Source organism: Cyanistes caeruleus, chromosome 2, assembly GCF_971803275.1.
Source record: "Cyanistes caeruleus chromosome 2, bCyaCae1.hap1.1, whole genome shotgun sequence".
Taxonomy (NCBI): Eukaryota; Metazoa; Chordata; class Aves; order Passeriformes; family Paridae; genus Cyanistes; species Cyanistes caeruleus.
Genome location: NC_141702.1, coordinates 46,127,448 through 46,149,416, shown reverse-complemented (window position 1 = coordinate 46,149,416; position 21,969 = coordinate 46,127,448). Strand labels below are relative to the sequence as shown.

The 21,969-nt window shown below is 41.7% G+C and overlaps 1 protein-coding gene and 1 long non-coding RNA gene across 3 annotated transcripts in view; one reads left to right on the top strand and one right to left on the bottom strand.

The window, feature by feature from the left end:
• Positions 1–4,684: 4,684 nt before the first annotated feature.
• On the bottom strand, positions 4,685–10,565 carry LOC147654774 (uncharacterized). The gene is made up of 2 exons (XR_015283097.1): positions 10,019–10,565; positions 4,685–4,839 (listed from the first exon to the last, which is right to left on the bottom strand). It is a non-coding gene; the product is annotated as an uncharacterized LOC147654774 (long non-coding RNA).
• Positions 10,566–10,762: 197 nt separating this feature from the next.
• The window catches only part of REV3L (REV3 like, DNA directed polymerase zeta catalytic subunit), a 115,967-nt gene continuing 104,760 nt past the window's right edge, over positions 10,763–21,969 (top strand). The window contains exon 1 of one of the 2 annotated variants that reach the window (XM_086876832.1): positions 10,763–11,097. In XM_086876832.1, coding sequence (XP_086732958.1) covers positions 10,959–11,097 — 139 coding nt within the window. In that variant the 5' untranslated portion in view covers positions 10,763–10,958. The remainder of the gene's footprint in view (positions 11,098–21,969) is intronic. The other variant, XM_086876833.1, reaches the window with a different exon arrangement.

The window sequence follows — 21,969 nt, the reverse complement described above, 5'->3', positions numbered from 1 at the left end:
TGATTTTCTAGGTAAAATAGGTGCAAGATTATTCAAAACACAGCAGGAAACATGCACCATATTATAACAGAATCCAGCCACAGTCACTTAACTGCACAGCTCCCAGAGAGAACATGGCCAATTTCTGTACACTGCTACGTGTTTATAAGCAGCATACATTATTTTCCTCTCCAAAATCTGGAAACAGAGTCACAGTGTCTTGCCCTTCAATTAGTACAAACTTCAGTTAGCACATTGCATTAGATTAGCAGATCTGCTCTATAAATTTGGGGTTTTCCCCATTTTGCATCTCCAATAGTATGTACACCTCATGCTTTGAGACATAAAATGATCAATATATTGGTATGAAAATTAATTTTATTTTTAAGACTCAAATTGTAGAGGTAGATCTGTGTGCTGATGGGGTCTGCATTTTCAGAGTCATCCTTCAGCAGGTAGTGCTAGAATTGGTTGACACTTGTAGTAATACGAATATCTCAGTATGAAAATAACATAAAAACACCATCCCTTCCAGTGCGAGTAGTGAGGAAAAAAAGAACACTAGCAAAAGGTATTCAATTAGTGAACACTTTTGAAACTAGGCTTCAGTAGCCAAAAAATTAGTTTTTTAAACATCTAGGTAAGAGCCTAACTCTGCAATTGCATTATACTTCATTTCAAATGAAGCAAGCCTGAAAATGTTAGCCTTAGAAGACAGCAGAATACTAGACAATATTTAGCTTACAATAAAACAAACACCACCACTTCCCCCAAAAGCCAGAACAAAATACAGGGTCCAAAGGAACTCTTTAGATATTACAAAACTTAATTTTTGGAATGCACATGGTACTCTAATGAAACCTCAAAAACCTTAGGATGTGCTGCATAGATAACAATGCAGAGCAGGAGGCACAAAGGACTGTGTAAAAATTCTGTAGCTTAGAGAAAACAGTGACTACTATAGGGCTCAAGATAAAAGCGGAATAAAGGAAAAGCAGTGATTTATCTATACCTGTGGTGCCACAGGAACCATTGTGAGGCCTTCTTTTATTTGACAGCTTCATTAATCCCCAAGAGACTATAATGTGGGCAACTTCGATGACACTGAGATACTTCAACATAAATTAATGAGGTTAAAATGCAGCCAGAAAACTGTAAAATTAAGTTGAATACAAGAAAAAGCAAGCTACTGCTATGGAAAAGACTGAGAGAAATATTCTGGAACAGATTCTGGAATATATTCATTGGGATGGAAATACCCCAGAGGCATTATATTTGTGAAAGATCTAAGGATAACAAGCAAGCATAAACTACAAATAGATTTGTAAGAGTACCAACTAATTTAGATTTGGGTTGCATATTTGGAAGCAGTATATCCTGGACCAGGAAGGTAATGGTTTGTCTAAACACGGCTGTAGGCAGACTGTGCAACACTTTATTTGTGGACAGGCAGCAGAGTCCTTCAAGCCTCATGGTGGACCAAACATCAATACACCCAAGTAATTAATTCTGCCCTACAAATGGAGGTCACACAGTTGCCTGGACATAAAACATAAATTCTTCATCCACAGTTTTTACAACCATGTCTGGAAGTCACAAACATGTTCTAGGCATATTACAAGAAAGATCAATGCAAATTGGATGGAATTCACATAAAAATAACAGAAATTCTTTGGGAGCTAGAAAAAATCAAATGGAAATGTTACAAGCCTAAACAAGAGTTACTTTATTTACCTTAAGCAAAGCAAGTATAAAGTTCAAAATGCTTTTTTCTTAGCATTCAGTTTGATCAGGAAAATTATTTCAAAGAAGGAAAAATAAGTATTTGAGGTGATAAAAGGTTATATATACATATTTATTTAGGAACTCAGAGAAAGCATATGCTGAGTTCTAAACCAGAGGTAATTGTCCTAATAGAAAAAAAATAGCAAGCATCTGAAACTTCAATGTAATGTATACATTCATATATGACAGACACCAATACCAACAGAGATGGACAAAATATTTAATGGAGCTCTGCCATCTCTAAGCTAATCTTAAAACATTTTAAGTTTACTCTTATAGCAAGTCCTCTTTCGGATAACAGATGGCTGTTTGTGATCTACATATTGCGCTGAGGCTTCTTTCACTTTGTCTGATGCATGAATGAGGAATGCCTCCCATAAGTCAGACTACATGGCAGAAAAAAACAGAGCATCTAAATTTAAAAGGCTTTCACTCCTTACCATCCAGCCCCATTTCTGTAATTCATTCATAGAAACACATTTCCCATTTTAAAACAACAAAAATTCAAATAGTAACCACACACTCGTGTATTTGGCTACACAAGTTATAGAAGAATGATACAGCTTTTGGCAGTTATCATACTTGAGAATTTTCCATTATGACATCCTTCTAATTACTTATTATTTGAACCAACTGGGCTAACTGTCTTCACACTAGACATATTTCTCAGTGGAGACTTTCAACTAAATGCTTCAGCTATTCATCAGAACTAGAATATGAAAAATTATGTTTTACTTTCCTGTTTAAAAGCAATTCTTACAATCATCTACCTGAGCTGCATTGTGTGGAATAGAAATTTCAGAGCATGGAGGGATTGGCAGCTCTCCTGGAAAAATAAATCTAGTACATTGATTTTTTTTTTAAAAAACCTATTCAAATGTTCAACCACTATTCTTTGTATACTCTACTACTTGCCAGCAACTGCTGAACATACTGTTTCCTGAAGCAGTATTAATATTCAAATGTTGTATGTCATTAAACACTGGTTTTTCTTTTGAGTCCATTCCCAACTTTTACAGTACAAAGTACTGTACAAAGCAATAGACAGGTTTTTAAATTATGCTGGTTCAGCAATGCCAACAACTCCAACACTATTCCTCAATTATCTAAGACTTTGTCATGGAGTTACTTTACCTTTAAGGGAGTTGGAGTTGCTGGGAAGTGCTTGGAGTCTTTTCTCCTGACCAATTATTGGTCATTGCTGAGAATTGACAGCAGTTTAGGCCATTGAAAAGTGGGATCAACTTGTGAACCCTACCTTAAAATGTAAAAGCAGAGCTCTCTGAGTTCTCTTTGTTTCCTGGCTGTGGAGGGTGGCGGAGCTCCAGGCCTCCCGTCCCTGCCCAGGCCATGCGGCCGGGCGGGGATGGGGCCGGGCCTGCCCCGTCTCCCGGCCGGGAGATGGGGGGGCCTGGGGAAGGTTTTCCCCGGGCCGGGCCGAGCCGATCTCTGGCTTGGCTGCAGGTTTTGCTGTAACTACATTAACTAGAAACTGCCCAGTGAAGAGAGAGAGAAGCTCAGGACCTGCAGCAAGCAGAGACAGCCACACTCTCCAGAGCAGCTATGAAGAACTTTCCATCACAGACGGCTCCAGCTCCTGTTCGGCAGAGATCACCGAACCATCTACAAAAGCCTGGGCAAGATTTTAACTCTTTCATTACCCAGATGAGACTTGCGGATTAATCTTTTTATCCAGAGAGAGAGAGAGAGAGAGTGATCAACATGAAAAGAGACTTTATAAACTACCAGTGACAAGAAAGAAAAGAAGCTTCAGGAAAGGTAGAGAATTAAGAAGATGCTTTAATTCAGCTGAAATATCTCCCTGTTAAAACTATGGAGATGGACAATGAAGTCCTGAAAAGAACTCCTTTAATTCATGATACAGTATCTAGAGAGGAATAAAGTGTTCAAAGTGTAAATCTGAGTAAAAAGTAGAGTAATTATGGTATAGTGAAGTGCTGTGAGATTTGAAGCCTTGAGAGGCAATGAGAAAACTGTTGGGAGATTTGAAGCCCTGAGAGGCAATGAGAAAACTGTTTTCTGGTGAAGCTCACAGAAACAGATGAAGAAGACTTTTTTGCCTTTGAATAACTTATCCTTAAAAATCCTATCTCTAGACTCATGGCCCATACATACTTCAGAGTGATGTGAAAATGGGAGGAGTGAACTCTAATAATAGCAGCTCTGAGCAGCTAACATTAGAGCAATGGAAAACTATAACAAAAATAGTTTTCTTGTGAGAAACTCCATAAATTAACAGGAAGAAACTTCTGTTTCTCTACAAAGACTGGTGAAAAGACTGCAGCAAGAATTGAGACTGTTTTAACCATCAAAGTTCCAAGGTTTTTGTCTCTGTTGTCATGTGAACAAGGGAATAGTGGGTAGATAGGGGATGAAAAGGTTTTTTCTGGAAGTTTATTCTGGTGTTCTTATTATTGTAGTTTGTCAATAAACTTTTTTTTTTCCTTTTAAGTTTTATGCCTGTTTTGCTCTTGTTCTAATCCATATCTCACAGCAAGAAATAAGTCATTTTCTTAGTTATTGGTTTAAAACCACGACAGACTTAATCAGTTCACCTTAATCAAATTTCATCTTTGAAATCCTCACTGTCATATATGCAATCTCTAAATGTCACTTACTGCTATACTGTTAACTGCTTCCCAACAATGTGTGTTCTTGTTATACTAAACTGAATTCTTTATGCAGTCATATAATTATTTTAATCTTGACAATAGGTCATTTTCCAAGCATGGAAGCGAACCTCTATCACTTCTTGACATGTAGAATTCTGTCAGCAAAGTGCAGATCAGGAATCCCATCTTTACAATTAAGTGTTTCCTGGCCCTTTTCTTCCATGATGCATGTGCTGCTTCTCAATTAAATACACTTTCTAAATTTTTTAAAAGAAGTGGCATAGTTCTACATTGTTACACATTAATTCTTTATTAATTTGTTACAAAATTAATTCTTTATTAATTTTTATGTCTCAATTTATATAATTTTCTTGAATACTTATGCATTTTCCTGTAGGTACATTCAGTGGCAGGTTTTTCTGATACAGGGCAACACAGAGACCTGAAAATGTTAGAAAAAAAAATATTAAAAAAAAAACAACAAAGAAAAGGATAACTTTCAATGAAAACTGTTTGAAACATAAGTTGCTAAATGCAAATACAACCCAGGAAACAAAAATAGTCAAAGGTAGTTTGCATTTTCATATAAAGATTATGTATGTGATTTTGTACACACAACTTATTTACAGATAAGAACATATACCTAAGGCCACATGTTGTAGAAGGGCTGCCTTTTATACTACTGTCCAGATTTTCTGAAACAGAAAGCTGTACCATCTTCATGGTTTACAGTGTGTTTTGTAAAATGATGATGAAAACTCATTTATCCTAATGGCTAAATTGTCTGCATTGATTAGAGGAGCCCATTATTGAAATGTTCAGGGATCTGCATGCAATCCTTCTAGAATTTTGATAATCAGGTTCAGTCATGTGCATTAACCAGCAAACGTCATATAACCTTTTCCATAATCTCATCAATCTCCATATTAAAATTTACTAAAATGCTCTGCCCTCCTGTTTTCACTGAAAGAAGAATTCCATTTGTCCATTGGATAGAAACCTTCTTTTATGGAAAGTTCATTTCCAGTTTACGTCTAATCATTCTACATTGAGAGTGCTCTTTGGCTTAAAATATCTTTTTCTTCTTTCTTAACTCCAAAGTCTTAGATCTTCTCTTTTCCTTCAAACTTAAGTTTATTAGCAACTTTCATTTATATGCTAACTAGGACTGCACTAAATACATTAAATGGACAGACTCTACCTGGAGCCAACTTCCAGTTTTGTAGTCCTTCTCTCAAAACAATCCATCAGAACCTCTCATCAGCAATTCTTTACATTATACATCTTCCTTTTTTCCTCATATGACACTATACTGAATCTTTATATGAAGCACAGATTAAATCTGACTATGATGGTGCTTGGATGATAGTTGGACTAGTAGATCTTGAAGGTCTCTTCCAGCCTTGATGATTTTGAAAATTGACTTTATTTTGTCAAATAATTATTTTATTTAAAAAATACACTTACCCCAACAGAATCTAATGTTACTACACCAAAGATATATATCTTTTTCTTCCTTCTATGCCTTCGCATACCTTATGTAATCATCTGTTTCCTATGTCCCATACAATGTCCATAGGCTCTCCTTCAAGTACATTTTTGACTTTCCAATCACATGTTCTTACCCTGACAGGTTTATTAAGAGCCTTTGCTAAAATACTTTTTTCATACTTCTAATATTTTAATAATTGAGACCTAGTTTTGTTTCCCATCAGGTTTCTAGTGACAAGACACTGATGGTGTAATGCCGTTGACTATACCTCAGAGCCTACTGCCTAGCCTGTAGCTAGTAATTGAGAATTAAAACAAACAAACAAATTGATACATCCCATTAATTAGGATCTTAAGCATTATTTCCAAGATTAAAAATGAAACTGTTACCCCTAGAAATTAATTCAGCAGCCTAAGAGCCACTTGGAGGCTGTTTGGCATCCACAGGTTTCTCAATTCTTGCTGTTCACATATTGTCTTTAGATTTTCATCTGATAACATCCAGAGAGTAATTGACTTTCAGCTGGTCTGATGCACATGCATGGTATTGCTTCACATTCTGGCTTTAGTGGGCTTAACTACCTGGAGTGTAAGCAAGGCTTGTCAGAACTCACATGTGAGGACTTCTTGCACTGGGTGTGTATGGAGCCTTAGAGTCTAAAACTATGGATTGTCACACATGACAAAGCAAGTACACGTTCTGCAGGCCAGAACTATACAGTGTAGCACCATGTATTTCAGTGTGAAGATTTAGATCTTCATTCACTTAGTTAGTGGGGCCGCACTGGGAAATAACGTTCCTGTGTAATGCGAACAATCTGACTGTCTAGATTGGGATATCAGCTGGATGGACCACATGTCACTCTGTTCATGTGTCCAGGTTTTCTCCCAGCAGAAACTGTGTTTCTGTCACCTGAAAAAACAGCACCCGAGAATGTGAGCCACATTCAGCTCTCATTCTGAAATAACAGCGTGGATAAATCCCCTGACTGAGAAAGCACTGCAAGATTTCAGATCACAGACCTCAGAAATACTGAACATCCTTGAAATCAATAGGAACTCAAACATGGACAACTAAGTGGGTTCTGAAGTTAAGATGTAATGTTGGAAATTTTATCTTCGTATCATAGTCTAAACTCTTATCATCAAATTTTGATGCATTCTGCTACTATAAATAGATATTTGAAAAATGTGGCTTTTCCCTTGGCCTCCATCATGTTTAGTCACTAGATGATTCTGTGTCTGCTTATATTTGCATTTGTAATTTTTTGTGAACTGCAGATATTTTGAGATCAGTTTTTTTAAGTAGCTACACAGTAAGCATTAAACAAAAATAAAAACTGATATGCCTTTTGTTTTAAAAAACAGGGCAAACCTTTATTGATTTTACTCTGTGGAGAAATTCTGACTTAAAAGACAGTCATCAGTTATGCTGATAAGTAATACTATTAATACTCAAATTTTGATTGTACAGCTGTTTAGCTGTGCATGATTAGGACCAGTTATATATTCAAGAGTGATTATTTTCATGCAAATACTTGGCTGGCTAATGGGGAGAACAGCTGCTGCTTAGCAACTGGAGGAACAGAGAAAGGGGGTGACTTGCTTTATAACAGAAAACTGGATAAAACCCTAGAGAGAGAACATAATAGTGTTTGGAGGTACAAGAGAAAATGAGTGGTAGTGCTCTCCAACCAGGATGTTTCCTTTTACAATTACTGACACTCTAAGACAGCAGAATTTTCAGGTATTGAAGTGTAAACTACAAGAAAATTTATCTATCACACATGCACACACACATGCGAGTGAACAACACATAAAACAACTCTTAAAAACAAACACTGACACACAAATTGAAATGTAGAAAATCCAGAAACAGGCTTTGAGTCTGTCACCTATTGAAAGGGTTAAACCGATTTTCAGACTTCAGCAGCTTAAACTACCACAAGCTAAGCTTTCTGGAAGAAGTGCTCTCTTCCTGCTGCTCAATCTCAGTCCCTGCACTGCACCTCCTCCTCTGTGCAAGCACAGGCTTTCACACCCCTACATAAAGAGGCAGATCAAGGACCTGATCGAGGTTAAAATCAACCCGTATTTCTTAGTGGGATCACATTTACCTGGCTCACTTTCTGAGTCAGGTGTTTTGTACAGCTATTCAAATGCTTGCGCTGACACGAGAAGGAGGGCAGGGGACCTCCTGTGACAGTGCTGACTCAAAACTTTACTGAAAATACACTCTTACTTTGGTACCACCCTGCAGACAAACCTACTCACTTGACTGCAAGACAAAACTGAAAACAGAAGTGAGCTGCAGGAAACTAAGGGAAACTGAAAAGGCACCGCTCAGAAAGCATGCAAGTTCCACAAAAGTGGAACATGGCTTTAAGACTACCACTCAGATTAAGCTATTTATATCAAAAAGGAAAGTCACTTTTTTTTTTTTTTTTTTTCTGAGAGTAACGTTTTCAGAAATCAAATTAATACTTCACATGAACTGGCTCTAGGTTTGAGAACAGAATCAGCTGTTCTTATTCTTTCTGATTTCAAAGCATGGTCCTCCCTGATTTAATAAACATAAAAGAAATTACTATTTCAGCTTTCTACACTATTCTACTGTGGACAACTGGTTTCTCTTCAGCAGAACTACCAGGTATGAACTTGTGCTACATCTCACACAACACAGTCATTTGGGAGAAACCAAAATCCACCAGAGGCTCAAATGTCTTTGTTTATTCACCAGCTCAGCTGAGGGGCAGATACAACATCATGTTCTCCTTCCTGCCTGTGCAGATGACAACAGAATACAGCAGTGGACTGGTATCCCCCAGCACAGAAGAGGACTGCTGACGTACCTTCAGCTCATGCAGCTCATGAACATCTGCCAGTGTTCAAATACATTAAACTGTCACTGAAATACACAGTGCTGGGGAGACAATGCTCAGCAAGTTAAGATCATGTGAACAGTAGAAAACAGAGCATGGAATGGAGTAACAGAAGAACTGCTATTGTCCCTACCAAAGTTCTACAGAAAATTAAAGGAAGTGGATTAGTGAAGGAGCACTACAAAACACATTCAAATAACAATAGTTAGAGATGTTGTTTGTTAACAAGCCCCACCAGTAAGCTCCTAGTGATTTATTAGCCTTTGTGAAATCTAAGTATTCATAAGAGTATTTTTGCAGTTCCAAAGGTTTTCCAAATATTAGCTTTGCAAATGTAAACAACTGTCAAAAATTAAAGTTGCAGCTCAGTTACTCTTTAGATACAATGAAAATAGTTTGGATTTCAACCCTATTCCAACCACTTCTGTGACACAAGATTTCTTGATGACTAGGTAGTTGGATTTTTTTTTCCTGTTCACATAAAAAAGAGTTTAAGGAGGAAAACAGATGTGAGCTAGAAAAAATAAACAGCTTACAAAGAAAGAGTAGGAAACCAGTTACCCTTGAGTAGACAGGCAAGCTTCCTGTTCATTACAATGAAAAAATGAAGGGTAGCAACTGCCTGACCTGTCTTTTGTTCAAATCTAAACCCGAAACACATGTAACCAAAATGCGAAACATGTGTTCTACATATTGGACGTTTGTCAGGTTTTATAGATTTGTACATTTGTCTCGTATCATCCAGTCCTGCACGCACATGTATCAGCATCGCCCTGAGTGCGTGTGAGAGCATTTGCCCTTTTAACCGGCTCATCTCCCACACTGCCAGCTCTTTGGATATTTGCTGTGTCTTGGGGTTTTTACCCCCGGATCCGCACCTCTCAGACAAAGAGACTGCAACGGGAATATTAAAAACCTAAACCCAAGGTTTTTTTCAGGGGCTCAACCTGAAGTAAAGCCTGTTTTATGTTTTCAATAAAAGCCTGCAGGAGAGCGCTGCAAACCGCAAAGCAAGCTCTCCTAACGGGCGGAGGAGGAGGCAGAGGATCAGGGGCAGCAGCAGCAAGAGGACGCGGCCGCCGCGGGGCCGAGGGGCCGCGACCCCGCCCCCGCCGCTCCGCCGCAGCGCGCCCGGCCCGGCCCGGCCCCACCCCGCCCCGCCCCCTCCGCGCGCTCGGCCCCGCCGCCAATCGCCGCCGTCCCTCCGCAGCCCCGGCCCCGCCCCCACCCCGCGCTGCGCGCGCTCACCGTCACAGCCCGAGGGCGCGCGGGCGCCGGCGGGAGCGCGGCCGCTCCACCCCCTCCTCCCGGTCCCGTCTCCCTCCTCGCCCCCATCTTCTTAGGGTTTGGTTATTTTTTGGCTGGTCCCTGCGGCGTGCGGAGCCTCACCTCCCCGCCATTCAAAATGGCGGTCGACCCAGCTTAACCCCGTCGTGTCCCGGCAGCGCTGCCTCTCCCGCCCCATCCGCGGCTCGGGATTCCGCAGCCTCACCCCCAGCCCGCGCGGCCGATCGCCGAATCACCGAGGCCGTCTCTCTCCCTCCCTGCCTCCTCCCTCGCCACCAGGGGAAGCGATAGGAAGATTTTCCCCCCACTCCTACGCGCGCTCGCTCCCAGCCTGCCAAGCCCAACCGAAAGATGGGGGGGAGCGCGTGTGTGTGTGTCGGGGAGTGAGGGACACTTCCTCCGCTCCTTGAGCTCCTTTCCCCACAACACATGGCCCATCCACGCCCCCCCCCCTCCGTCCCCCCAATGGTTGCATCCGTGACGACATCATCATGGCAACAGCAGCTGCCGCCCGGGGCCGGGGCGCCGCCGCCGTCGCCGCCGGGGCGTCCTCGGGGCACGAGCCCGCGCTGTCCCTGAGGGGCGCGCGGCCGCACGGGCTGTAGGAGCGCGCGGGGGGCGCGCCGCCGCGCACGCGCCCAGAGCGGCAGCATCAGGCGGCAGCGGGGGGGGTGGGGGGGGTGGGGGGAGCAGAGACACAGACAAGGCGCGTGCGGGGCCGCGCGCGCTCCCGCGGGCGGGCGAGCGAGGAGCGGCAGGCGCGGGGAGTGTTGCGCTCGCGCGCGCGCTCGCTGCGGCGGCAGCGGCGGCGGCGGGCGGGGGGAGCCGTGCGGGCTCCGCGCTCGCTCCGCGCTCGCTCGGTGCTGTGCTGGTGCCTCGGCGGCGGCGGCGGCGAACAAACATGTTCTCAGTGCGGATCGTGACTGCCGACTACTACATGGGCAGCCCGCTGCCCGGCCTGGACCCCTGCCAGTCCCGCTTCCGAGAGGCCCCGGTCAAACGGGTGCCCGTCGTGAGAGTCTTCGGCGCCACCCCTGCAGGTAAGGGATGACCCCCCGCCACCGGCGGACGGGCGGGCGGGGACGTCCCCCCGCTGCGGCGCCGCGGGTCGCGCTGGCGCCGGCCCCGCCGCCGCCCACCCCGCTCCCGCTCTTTGTGGCTGGGTCGCGCCCCCCCCTCCGCGCCCGGCGCCGCCGCTGCGGCGCGTCTCACCTGCCAGCGGCGGCCGCGGGGACGGCAGGGCAGCGGCGAGCAGCGGGGACCTGCCCCGGGTGTCGCGCCGCGCCCGCCCGGTGGCGGCGGGGGCTGCGCGGCCGGCGGGGCTTTGTGCGGGGCTGCCCCGGGAGAGCGGCGCAGCTGTGCAAACACCGGGGCCGGCCCGTACCGCCCTCGCTCCCGGTACCCACCGCCGCTCTCCTGCCCTTCCCGGGAGCTGCTGCTGCTGCGGGAGGGCGAGCCGACAAGGGGAAGGCGCTGAGCGCGGGCACAAGTGGGACTTGTGCGGCACTTGGGAAGTGGGGGCTCGTGTCGCGGCAGGGATCGCGCACGGCCGGAGGCAGCGGTGCTGCACTGCAGAGAGGAGCGTCCTGAGCGCCGGCCACATGTTGCCCCCCGAGACTCCCGAATGTCACATGCCACTTCTTCGCTGCCTCTTCGCCGTGTGGCCTTGTGCTTACAGCCGTCCCACGTCTCAGATGTGTTTGTGGCCGATACAAACAAATACGTTCTCAGAACAAATTTCTAACGAACTGAATACTTAGGAAAATTAATTTAATATGCCTTGTAGTTTGCCCATACGTTGAATATTAAATTGGAAAAAAAACCCTGGCATTTGAGATACTAGACATACTAAGTATTATTGCTTGTGATCTCTTTACACATATGCCGTGTAATGCTGACATTGAGAATTAAAGTATTTCTGCGTATTTTACTGACTAGCATGTTGAAAATTATCTCTTGATACGCATACATTAAACCTTAGGCAAGACAAAAAAACGTGTAATAAAGAGCACGGCAGAGGTGTCTTTCCCTTCAGGCGGTTATTATAGTAGAGCAGATATTTTTGTTGTATTTTTTGTTGGCTTGTTTTTTGTTTTGTTTTTTTTTAAAAAAAAATCCAGAATTAACTGTCTTCTCTGTATAAGCACAGAGAAACGTGACATATTCAAGCTGTTGTGTTCTGATGCAACTACAGCTCTAAATTATTAAGTGAACGAGTGGGATTAATAGATACAATATTGAAATAGTGGGACCTATTTTATTGTAGCTCTAATTCTGCATACAAAGGAGATATTATGTAATAATATTTATGTAATGGCAGGAATAACTATTTCATGATTAAAAAATGTAGAGCCTGGGGTTGTTGGCAGGTAGCAGGGTTTTTGTGCATGCGTGTGGTTAACTCATTAAGGCGTATTTTCTTTTAAGAAAATGTTTAGGCTATGCCATATCATGAATGTGGCATCATAAAGTAAACAGTGAAGTAGTTTAGTTGTCCAGCTATTAGGAATACAGTAGGAAATCCCTGGCTTCCCCAACCATAAACTTTAATGTCAGTTTGCATAATAGAAGTGTTTCTAATTTGTCTTCGTTAGAGAAGACAATTCACTAGAGCCTGCAAAAGCAGTGTTAATTGTTTATCCTATTTATTTCCTTTTTAATTTTTTTAGTGTTCTGTACCTGTAGTAATGTTTGCTATTAAACTTCATGAGTTTAAACTTCTTACTGCATTTCTGCTTTTATTTTTTTCTTCTTAGAAAAACAGAGAAATGTAATTCTCTCTCTTCAGAGGTGTTGGACCTAAGCACTCATTGTCAGAAGTACTCTGACAGTGATTCTCAGGTTATTTCTTAGGAGCTGAAATTTAAAACGAAGTGTAATCGCTTACATCTACACTGACATTTTCTTCCAGGAAAAAGGAGTAGTGAAAACAACTTCTAGCATACTGTCTAAGACAATGGGATGTCCTTATTGTTTGGCTTACAGGCAGTGTGATTCTAGTCTTCACTTGAGTTGGTCTGGGTGGGAACAGCCCTTTCTCACTGGGTTTAATGTGTGTGCCTTACCTTCAGGAAAGGTGCTCAGTTGCCTCCATGGTAGCAACCCATTATGGCTGTATCGGCTGCTCCACCTCCAGCGTGATTAACTTTGCACGACTCTCAGTGTGTTTATAGCTGTGTGCCCAAGCTGTGCAGCTAATTGGGAGTCAAGTTCAGAACAGACTGAAAATTTCACCTGCTGAGTAAAGGGGGTTTGATTGGTAAGTGGCAGTGGCTTATGCAGATGTTCAGAAAGTCAAACGTCTGGCACCGCTGCATCCTTGTGTCCACCAGCAGCTATGGACCATGGTCCTGAAGGCACCCACCTGTGCTTTCTGCCCTATCTTGTGGAGGTACTGCACTCAGTGAGGTGTGTGAATGACAGGGATTGCCAGAGTTACCTTTTATGTAATCCAGTACTAAACAATTAATTTGTAAAGGTTTACTGGTATAATCTATAAAATGAAAGCAGCTTGTGGTTGGGGGAGGAAAAAACCAGACTTTTAATTAAAAGTAATGGAAGGATCAGCTCCTAGAATGGACTGCTTTGACAATAACATTTGACAACTTCTTTATGTGTTTTGAGGAAGAAATCTTGTTGTATTTGGCAAGGCTGTGCAAATTCTGTCTTGATGTTCTACATCTTTTCATAATAAGAGCTTGAAATGCAAGGAAACAAAATTTTATTTAAGCCCAAGGATCCACCTTCTATATTCCGTTATTCTCTGAAATAAACAGTAAGATTCTGATTACACTAGCAAAAGGTGAAGTGAATTGATTGAGCCATTTCATTCAATTTTGGCTGTTTGGTGCTTTAAGCAGACTGACATGTCTGTTGACATAGTGATGTGGACAAAAGTATAATATCAGAAATGCTGCAACACTGCCATGGTGGTAATACAATGAAAGCAGTGTTGAATTCATGCTTTATTGTATAAGAGCATAGATATTATCTGATACAGCAGTATTTGTATCTCTAAGGGAGTCTCATAATATTGCTGCTTATACATAAAAAACAATAGGTTTTAATTCACTAGCTAATGTTCAAGTATGAAACAAAGTCACATTCTATTCTGAGGCAGTATGGTCTGCTAAGTAGTACTTTTGTAAATGCTTTTTGTAAAAATAGAAGAAAACTTGGAAAAATTGCAAGGCCTGTTGTTTAGAGTGAAATCATAATGAAAATTTATTTTTCTGTTAGTGTATCATTGTTAGTTGAATTGTCAGTTCTTGAACTGTCCTTCCTGTTGCTAATCTGACCCTTGTGATGATTTTTGCAACCACATATGTACCTGAATTTATAGCTTCAAAACAGATATATTTAAGGTAAGACATATCTGTAATCGTAAAAATCATGTATGTTTATAGTTTTGTTTGGGAAGAGGTTACTCCATAGGTCTTAGTCATTCACAAAATATGCTGAGTTGGAAGGGACCCACCAGGATCATCAAGTCCAACATCATCCTGGCCATGCTCAGGACACTCCAAGAGTCACACCATGTGCCTGGGAGTATTGTCCAAATTCTTCTGGAACTCTGTCAGGTGTGGTGCTATGACCACTTCCCTGGGGAGCCAGTTCCAATGCCAGGAAAACCTTTTTCCTGATAACCAAACCTAAACCTTCCCTGATGCAGCTTCACTCCATTCCCTTGACTCCTGTCACTGGTCTCAAGAGTGAAGAAATCTGCACCACCTCCTTCATGAGGAAGCTGGAAGACCACAATGAGGTCTCTCCTCAGTCTCATCCAGACTGAACAGACCAAGCAAACCTCAGCTGCTTCCCATGTGGCTTCCCGTCAAGGCTCTTCATTATCCCTGTGGCCCTGCTTTGGATGATCTCTAATAGCTTAATGACTCTTGTTCAAATTGCCATTGACCAGAACCCCCAGGTCCCTTTCCGCAGTGCTGCTCTCCAGCGTCTTGTTCCCTTATCAATACACAAAACCAGGGTTGCTCCATTCCTGCTGCAGAATCTGGCACTTGACCTTGTTAAATTTCATATGGTTGATGGTTCACCATCTCACTAATTTGTCAAGGTCTCTCTGAAGGGCCCTTCTGCCCTTGAGGGAGTCAGCAGCTCCTCCCAATTTAGTGTTGCCACAAACTTACTTAGTATTCCTTCATACCCTGTGTCCAAGTCGTAAATGAAGATGTTGAACAGATCTAGGCCGAGGATGGAGCCCTACGGAACCCCACTAGTGACTAGATGCCATGTCTGTATTATTTTTATTCATCTGAAAAAGTATGTGGAATTTAACTCCCTGTTTGCAAATCAAGCACTGTAAGTCACCCTAAGCTTCATTCCAACTTAGATTAAATGTAGGTGATCTCAGAAGATTGCTATACCATGTTGCTTCCATTTAGTTGGTACTGTGAAGATTTGTTTACTATGAGATCTTTTGTGGTGTATGGGGGTATTAAAGCTTTGATTTGTTTCCTACTAGCTCTTGGAGTCTGTCCTCAAGATTTCACTGACCATTTCAGAACATGTATGTGAAAGCTTAGTTGAGTGTTTCTGTCAGGTGCTTATTCAACTACAAAAAGAACCAAGCTGTAAATCCATTCATAAAATCAGAGCGAATAGATGAACTGGGTGGCATTTTAGGAGAGGCATTAATAAGCAAGCTGAGGTTGCTAAATTATCACTTCACTTAACAGGACAAGCACAAGTAACTGAGGATACTACTCATAAACCGCCTAGGAGATACTTGTTGGTGTGTGATAATGAGTATTGTCAAACAGTTGAAATATTTGCAGAAAAAAATAATTTTGATGTGGATGTGATTTGAGGCTGATACGTGATAAATTGTACAAAAATAGGTGCACATTTTTAAATTGCTTTTGAAGGGTGTTAGGCTGAGAAATGTGTGTTCAGCTGACAGGAAGGCCTTTGGAGAAGGCAGATGAGGAATTTATGTAGGACAAAGCAGTGTGTAATTTGAGGAGTAATACAACTGCTGTCCTCAACTGCCACTTTATGTATTTGTCTTGTTTGGAGGGGTTTTGTATTTTACATTATGAAATCACTGATCCAAGAAAGAATCTTACTCAGGGCAGCACAGAAACCCAGCCAGGAAAAAAAAAAAAAAAAAAAAAAAAGGATGTTTTTAAGTTACTCTTGCATGCTTTTGATTACAAGTTTTTCTGAGGCTAAGTGTTATATAGAGTAGGGGCTTACAGTCAGCAAAATCTGAATGTGTTTCAGGTAGACATCTAAGTTTGGTGCTTTCACTTCTTGGTTTTCTGAGAGGGGGAAAGAAAAGCAGAGGCAAAAGCTCCAGCTAAAATCTGGCTCCCTTCCAGGAGCAGTAGCTCTGGTATGACTCAGTGAAGGGGCATGCTTATCTTCTTTCTTCTGTTCTTCCCCCTCCCCTTTCCCCTTCACTGACCTGGCTAGGCTGTATATCTGATCCCATCCAGTGTCTGTCTTTCTGTCCTCTTGTTATTGCTCATTTGAGAAGGACTGGACTCATTGCAGGATCTTGCTGCTTTCTGTGGTCAGCTCACGATGAACTTTTGCTCTCTCCATTTTCACTACCATTTGAGACACTGTCCCCCACAGTAGTCATTCCCTGTAGCTTCCTTAGGTCAGTTTCACAGCTGAACATTGTTCCAGTTGCTGCTACTTCCCATATTCAATTTCCCAGATGTAAGTACTACTTCTTGCTGACACTCTTCCACTTTCTTCTGTGGCTTCACAGTGAGAAGATGCAAAGATACAGCCATTGTGGTGAGGCTTGCGCTTTTGCTTTACCTTTTCACACCCTTTCCCAAAACATAGCAGCATACAACTCTTGACAAAGGGTTATTCTGTAGGCTACAACATGGCCTAAAAGATTTTTGTGTTATACAGTGTAGCTTCCCTTCCAACATAACATTTCTGCATCTTGAATTGGCAGGCTTTTTATACTTCTGAAGAGCTGTTTGAAAAATTGCCTCATGTATAAAAAGGATATGTTTTCTAAATTGTCAGGTTTTGGTGGGGATGGGAGTTTGGTCAGGTTGCTGTGTTTGGTTGGGTTGTTTTTAAGAACTTAAGAGGCATTTGTTACATACTTTGTACAGATTGCCTGCTGAGTTGTTTGAGCAATGAGATGCTGCCTGAATAAACTGAGATTCTGCTTCACTAGCCTGAAACTTAAGTAGCCAATTTCATGTTTGTATATATATAATTTGCTAAAATTCTGTTTCTTAAATAAACTTTAAAATACTGTTACAAAATTGATGTTCTAAATAGAATCCAGATACTGAGTTCATAAGCAATATTGTGCTTCCTATTGTAGAGTACCACGTGGTCAAGTAACTGAATATTTTTGTGCTATTGTAATTCAGTGGAAAAAATACATGCATAACTGACCCTACACTACATGCTTAAAACTCGATCAGCTGCAGACTTCAAAGTGGCCCACAAAGTAGCTGCATCTGTATTGAATCTGGGATTGGTTTTTATGATTAGTGTCCCTGGAAGTAGACCAGGAGCTTATCTATCTCAACTACAATTTCCAGTTCTGTTACATATTTCTTAAGGGTGCTTTTTGGCTGCTTGTTGAAATATATTCTTTTTCAGTGTGTAAAATGAACCTCCTCAAAATAGCACACTGGTCTGAAAATAGTTGTCTCTCTTATTTTTACCAGAGAAGCACATGCATATCACAACTGAGATTGGCAGGATGAGATGATGTGTAAACACTCAGTGAGAAACAGCTCCTGCTTAGTAATTTTTGCAGTCTAAGTAGACAAGATAAATCTCTGAAAGAAGGAAGCAGGTGTGATAATGCCATGCTATCAATTTCCTCTCAGTCTCTCATATTCAAAGTTCCAGTATTGATCATTTAATAATAACCTCTTCTACTAACTGTTTGTCATTACTTGGTTTTGTCCTTTACCCTTGCTTGACTTGACTGACCTCTGTGTGCAGTGGACTTCTGAGAATGATGGTGAACATACAACCATTTGGAAGAAGGCAGTACAAACACTCATACTAGAAGATTTGTAGTTGATGTTCTGTCTCACAAATGAAGCAGCTGGAATTTTTAATAATGATTGGACAGAGTCACTGAAGATTCAGTCTCACAGGAGGCCTGCTCATCAAAATCTCAGGACAATTGGCAGTTGAAATTTTTTTTCTCCTTTAATTACACCTTAGAGACTCTGTTATCTCCAGCTATTGCAAAGCCAATATCTCAACCTCCTATCTGTCATCACTGGTTGTTCAGGTGACAACTGATGAACTTGATTCTTTGCCTTTTCCTCACTGTTTGCCATGTCATATGTGCTGCCCCTATATGTTAAAATTGTGTGCATTCTTTAAGTTCCTCTGTATGTCTCCTCTATATCACATTTATTCTGTGGGGAAAATCGTTTCTCTGTATTGAATTATCTCACATTTCAGGAGCATATTCTTGACAGACATCAAGGTATACTTTATGTGTATCTTTCTTTCCCGTGTGAGGAAGGATGAATTTACTTAGGGTCCCACATCAAATAAATAGCAGAACTGATAGTAAAGTGAAGAAGCTGCTGTCTACAAATAGTGTTATTTCTGTGCTACTACACTGCCCAGTAATAAAGGAATGTGAACAGTAATGTTCTTTTATATGTTGATCAAGGTTACAGTTGTGGTAACAATTATAATGTTAAGGCATGGGCTTGTTTAACAAGGTCCAGGGATTGATTACAAATATTGGCTGTGAAATCTGTATAGTTACACATAATCACACTGTTACTCACAATACCTATATGTATTCTGGTGAAACTAATAATTCTGAAGAATACAGTGGAATAATCAATTATGTGAGCTTGAAAACAGGCAGCATTTTTTCTGCCAGTGATACAGTTAAGACTGAGAACAGAGCCCAAAATATACAAGAATCTACACAAATACCAGAAAAGTTTGTACCAGATACAGGGACTGCCCAAAATGTCTCTTCTTGCATACTCTGCATTCATGTGTGTTTGTTAAGGCTGTTTTCTTTCTGAAGAAAGAAAAGGAGCTGCTTTTTATTACAAGGGAGTTATAAGGTGTGCAGAAGTTTGTGTTTTTTGGCAGGGCATTTAAGTAAAGCTTCACACTTGCTGGCTGGGCTGAGCCATATGGCTTATTAAGGAACCATTTGATGTCTGTATGTTCCAGCCTTCTTGTGATCAGTATGCAGACAGCCATTTCTGATAACTTCTTCCCCAACTCATATATTTGCAGTCTGTTATGTTGACTGCATGTTTATGAGTTCATGTTATGTTATTTCGGTGTATATGTGCATGCCTTCTCTGGTTTCAGGTTGGGGAGTCATCATCCTTGGAGGCACTTAAAAGTTCTTGGGATGTGCTCCTGGGCAACCACCTCTAGGTGGCCCTGCTTGGGCAGGGAATTTGGTCCAGGTGACCTCCAGAGGTCCCTTCTAACCTCAACCATTCTGTGATAACAGAGATTACTCTTGTCAGCAGTGAGTATCCAGGTGCTCTGTACAGCCTGCTTGTGTGTCCAGGTAAGCACAGTTGCATTCAAGCGGTGTGGAAAGGTTGCCAGGTAGCTAGCTGTCTTAAAGCTGATTGCCCTACAGCTGTGAAAGTTACTGGAAGGTTTTGATGTTGTTGGTGAAAACTGATTAAGATTTGGAAAGAAGAAGAAAAGAGAGAATATTCAGTACAGAGACCGTTGCTCAGCTGTGTTTGTCCCCTAGTGACATGTTCTTTTCCCCAAAATTAGAGAAAAAGTAGGAGCATCCCTGCTTATTTACATTCAGGTTGTGCCTCTGTGCTGTTTGCTGACTAAACCAGTGTTTACTACAGCAAAGCTGCATGTCCTATTTTAGGTGCAATATCAACATGCAGAACTCAGTGTGAATATTGAAAGGACTGTGGAATGTTGCACCTAATCCATAATACCTGACATTACACCTCAGGGGAGGTTTACAATAGAAGTTTTCCAAGTTTTGTATAATGAGATGCATAATGAGTCTTTCATTTTGTGTTTGAAACTACCTAGGTGGGTTTCTGCTTAGCACAGATCTTATTAAGCTGTGGGAATTGGAAACTGCTTCAGCCCTCATATTGGCAGGTACTGCCTTCAGATCAATAATGAACAAATTTTTATTTCTGCCATCCCTATTAGGCTTATTAACCAGATGAAGAGGCTATTTTCTGGAGTTTTTCATATAGAAACTTGTGTATTTTCTTTTGAAAAGTTACATATTTAAGCTACCTAAAGTGTTACAAAATACTGGATGAATCATTCTTTATGTTTTTGTATGTCTTTGTCCATTGACTGTTAAGCAAATGGATTTGTGGCATTCACATTTGTAAGCGGTGAAACCTGTTTTGCTGTTTGTAGGAAATCAGAAGAGATTACAGGCAGATTCTTACACCGAGGTAAAACAAATCTGTGGTTCAAATATTTTAATGTTTGAATTAGCTTTATGGAACTGACACTTAGCTGTCTTTACTGTTAGACCAAAATAGCAGCAGTAAAAACAACCCAGTTCTCCCATGGGTTATCTGTTTATCATTTCTTACAGTAGAAGTGTATTTTCACCCTCAGGTTAATGTTCATGTTGGAAGGGATATCTCTAGAGATTGTCTAGTTAGTCCAAGCACCATGCGCAAAGCTGGCTATCTAGACCAGCTCCAAGGATGAAAATGCTACAATCTGCCTAAGTAACTTCCAGTGTTTGACCACACTCACAACAGACCAAATCAGTGAAATAAGGAAGTCCATTAGACATTTTTTTTAAGTTTCTTGCATTTGAGTTTGTGCTCACTGCCTCTTGTTCATTCATTGGGTGCCACTGAGGAGTCAGACTCACTCTTCTTTAGTGCTTCCTGTCGGTATTCATGCACATCAGTAAGATCCTTCCCGCCTTCTCTTCCCGAGGCTTCAGAATCCTAGCTTATTGAGCCTTCTCTTCTATGTCCAGTGTTCCCTGTTCTTAATTATCTTTATGGCCTGACTCTAATATGTCCATGTCTAGTTCTGGAAAACCCAGACCTGAAGCTAGCACTCCAGGATGCGTCTCACTAGTGCAGAGCAGAGAAGCATCATGCCCCTCCACCTGCTGGTGTTATTCTTCCTAATGGTGCTCAGGACACTCTTGGCCTTCTTTGTGGCTGCTTATTTATGTTCAGGACCCCAGGTCCTTTCCATCAGAGCTGCTTTCCAGACAGTCTGCCTCCAGCCTCTAGTGATGTATGGAGTTATTCCTCCCCAGGGTAAGTCTTTTCATTTCTCCTTGTGGGGCTCTGTGAAGTTTTTCTACCTGTTTCTTCAGCCTGTTGGGTCAGCATGACCGACCCTCTGGTGTAGAAGGCACTCCTCCAGATTTCATCATCTGCAAACTTGCTGAGGTGCACCTGTTCCATGTCTAGGTCCTTAATGAAGATATTAAACAGCATTGGGCTGAGTTTTGACCTCTAAAGTACACCAGAGATGACTGGCCTCTGTGATCTGTTATTGCAAGGCTGCTTCCCCACGCTTAAGTTTCATTCCTCTCCTTGCTGCATAACAGTCAAATCTGTTTTAGAGATCTATAGTGTGTGTCTTGTCAACCCTTCTTTTTTTTAACAGGCCATCCTCTGAAGTGAAAGTATAAGCAATGCATCTCAATTCTGATTACAGCAAGGTTTGTTTTGTAACACTCATAAAACTTCTATATAGATATCTTGGGTGTGTTATGGCTGTGTAAAAGTAATAAATCCTGGATCTGGATTTTCTGGGTTTTGATGGTATGTTTTACCTGACAGAAAACATGAGAATTTTGTGAAATAACTGAATATAAGTCATCATGTGACTAAAAAGGTGTTCTGTATTGGAAATACAGTTTTAAATTGTCTCATGTTTTTCTTACTTCAGAAGAGTGACATATGTTGTACAGTTATGGC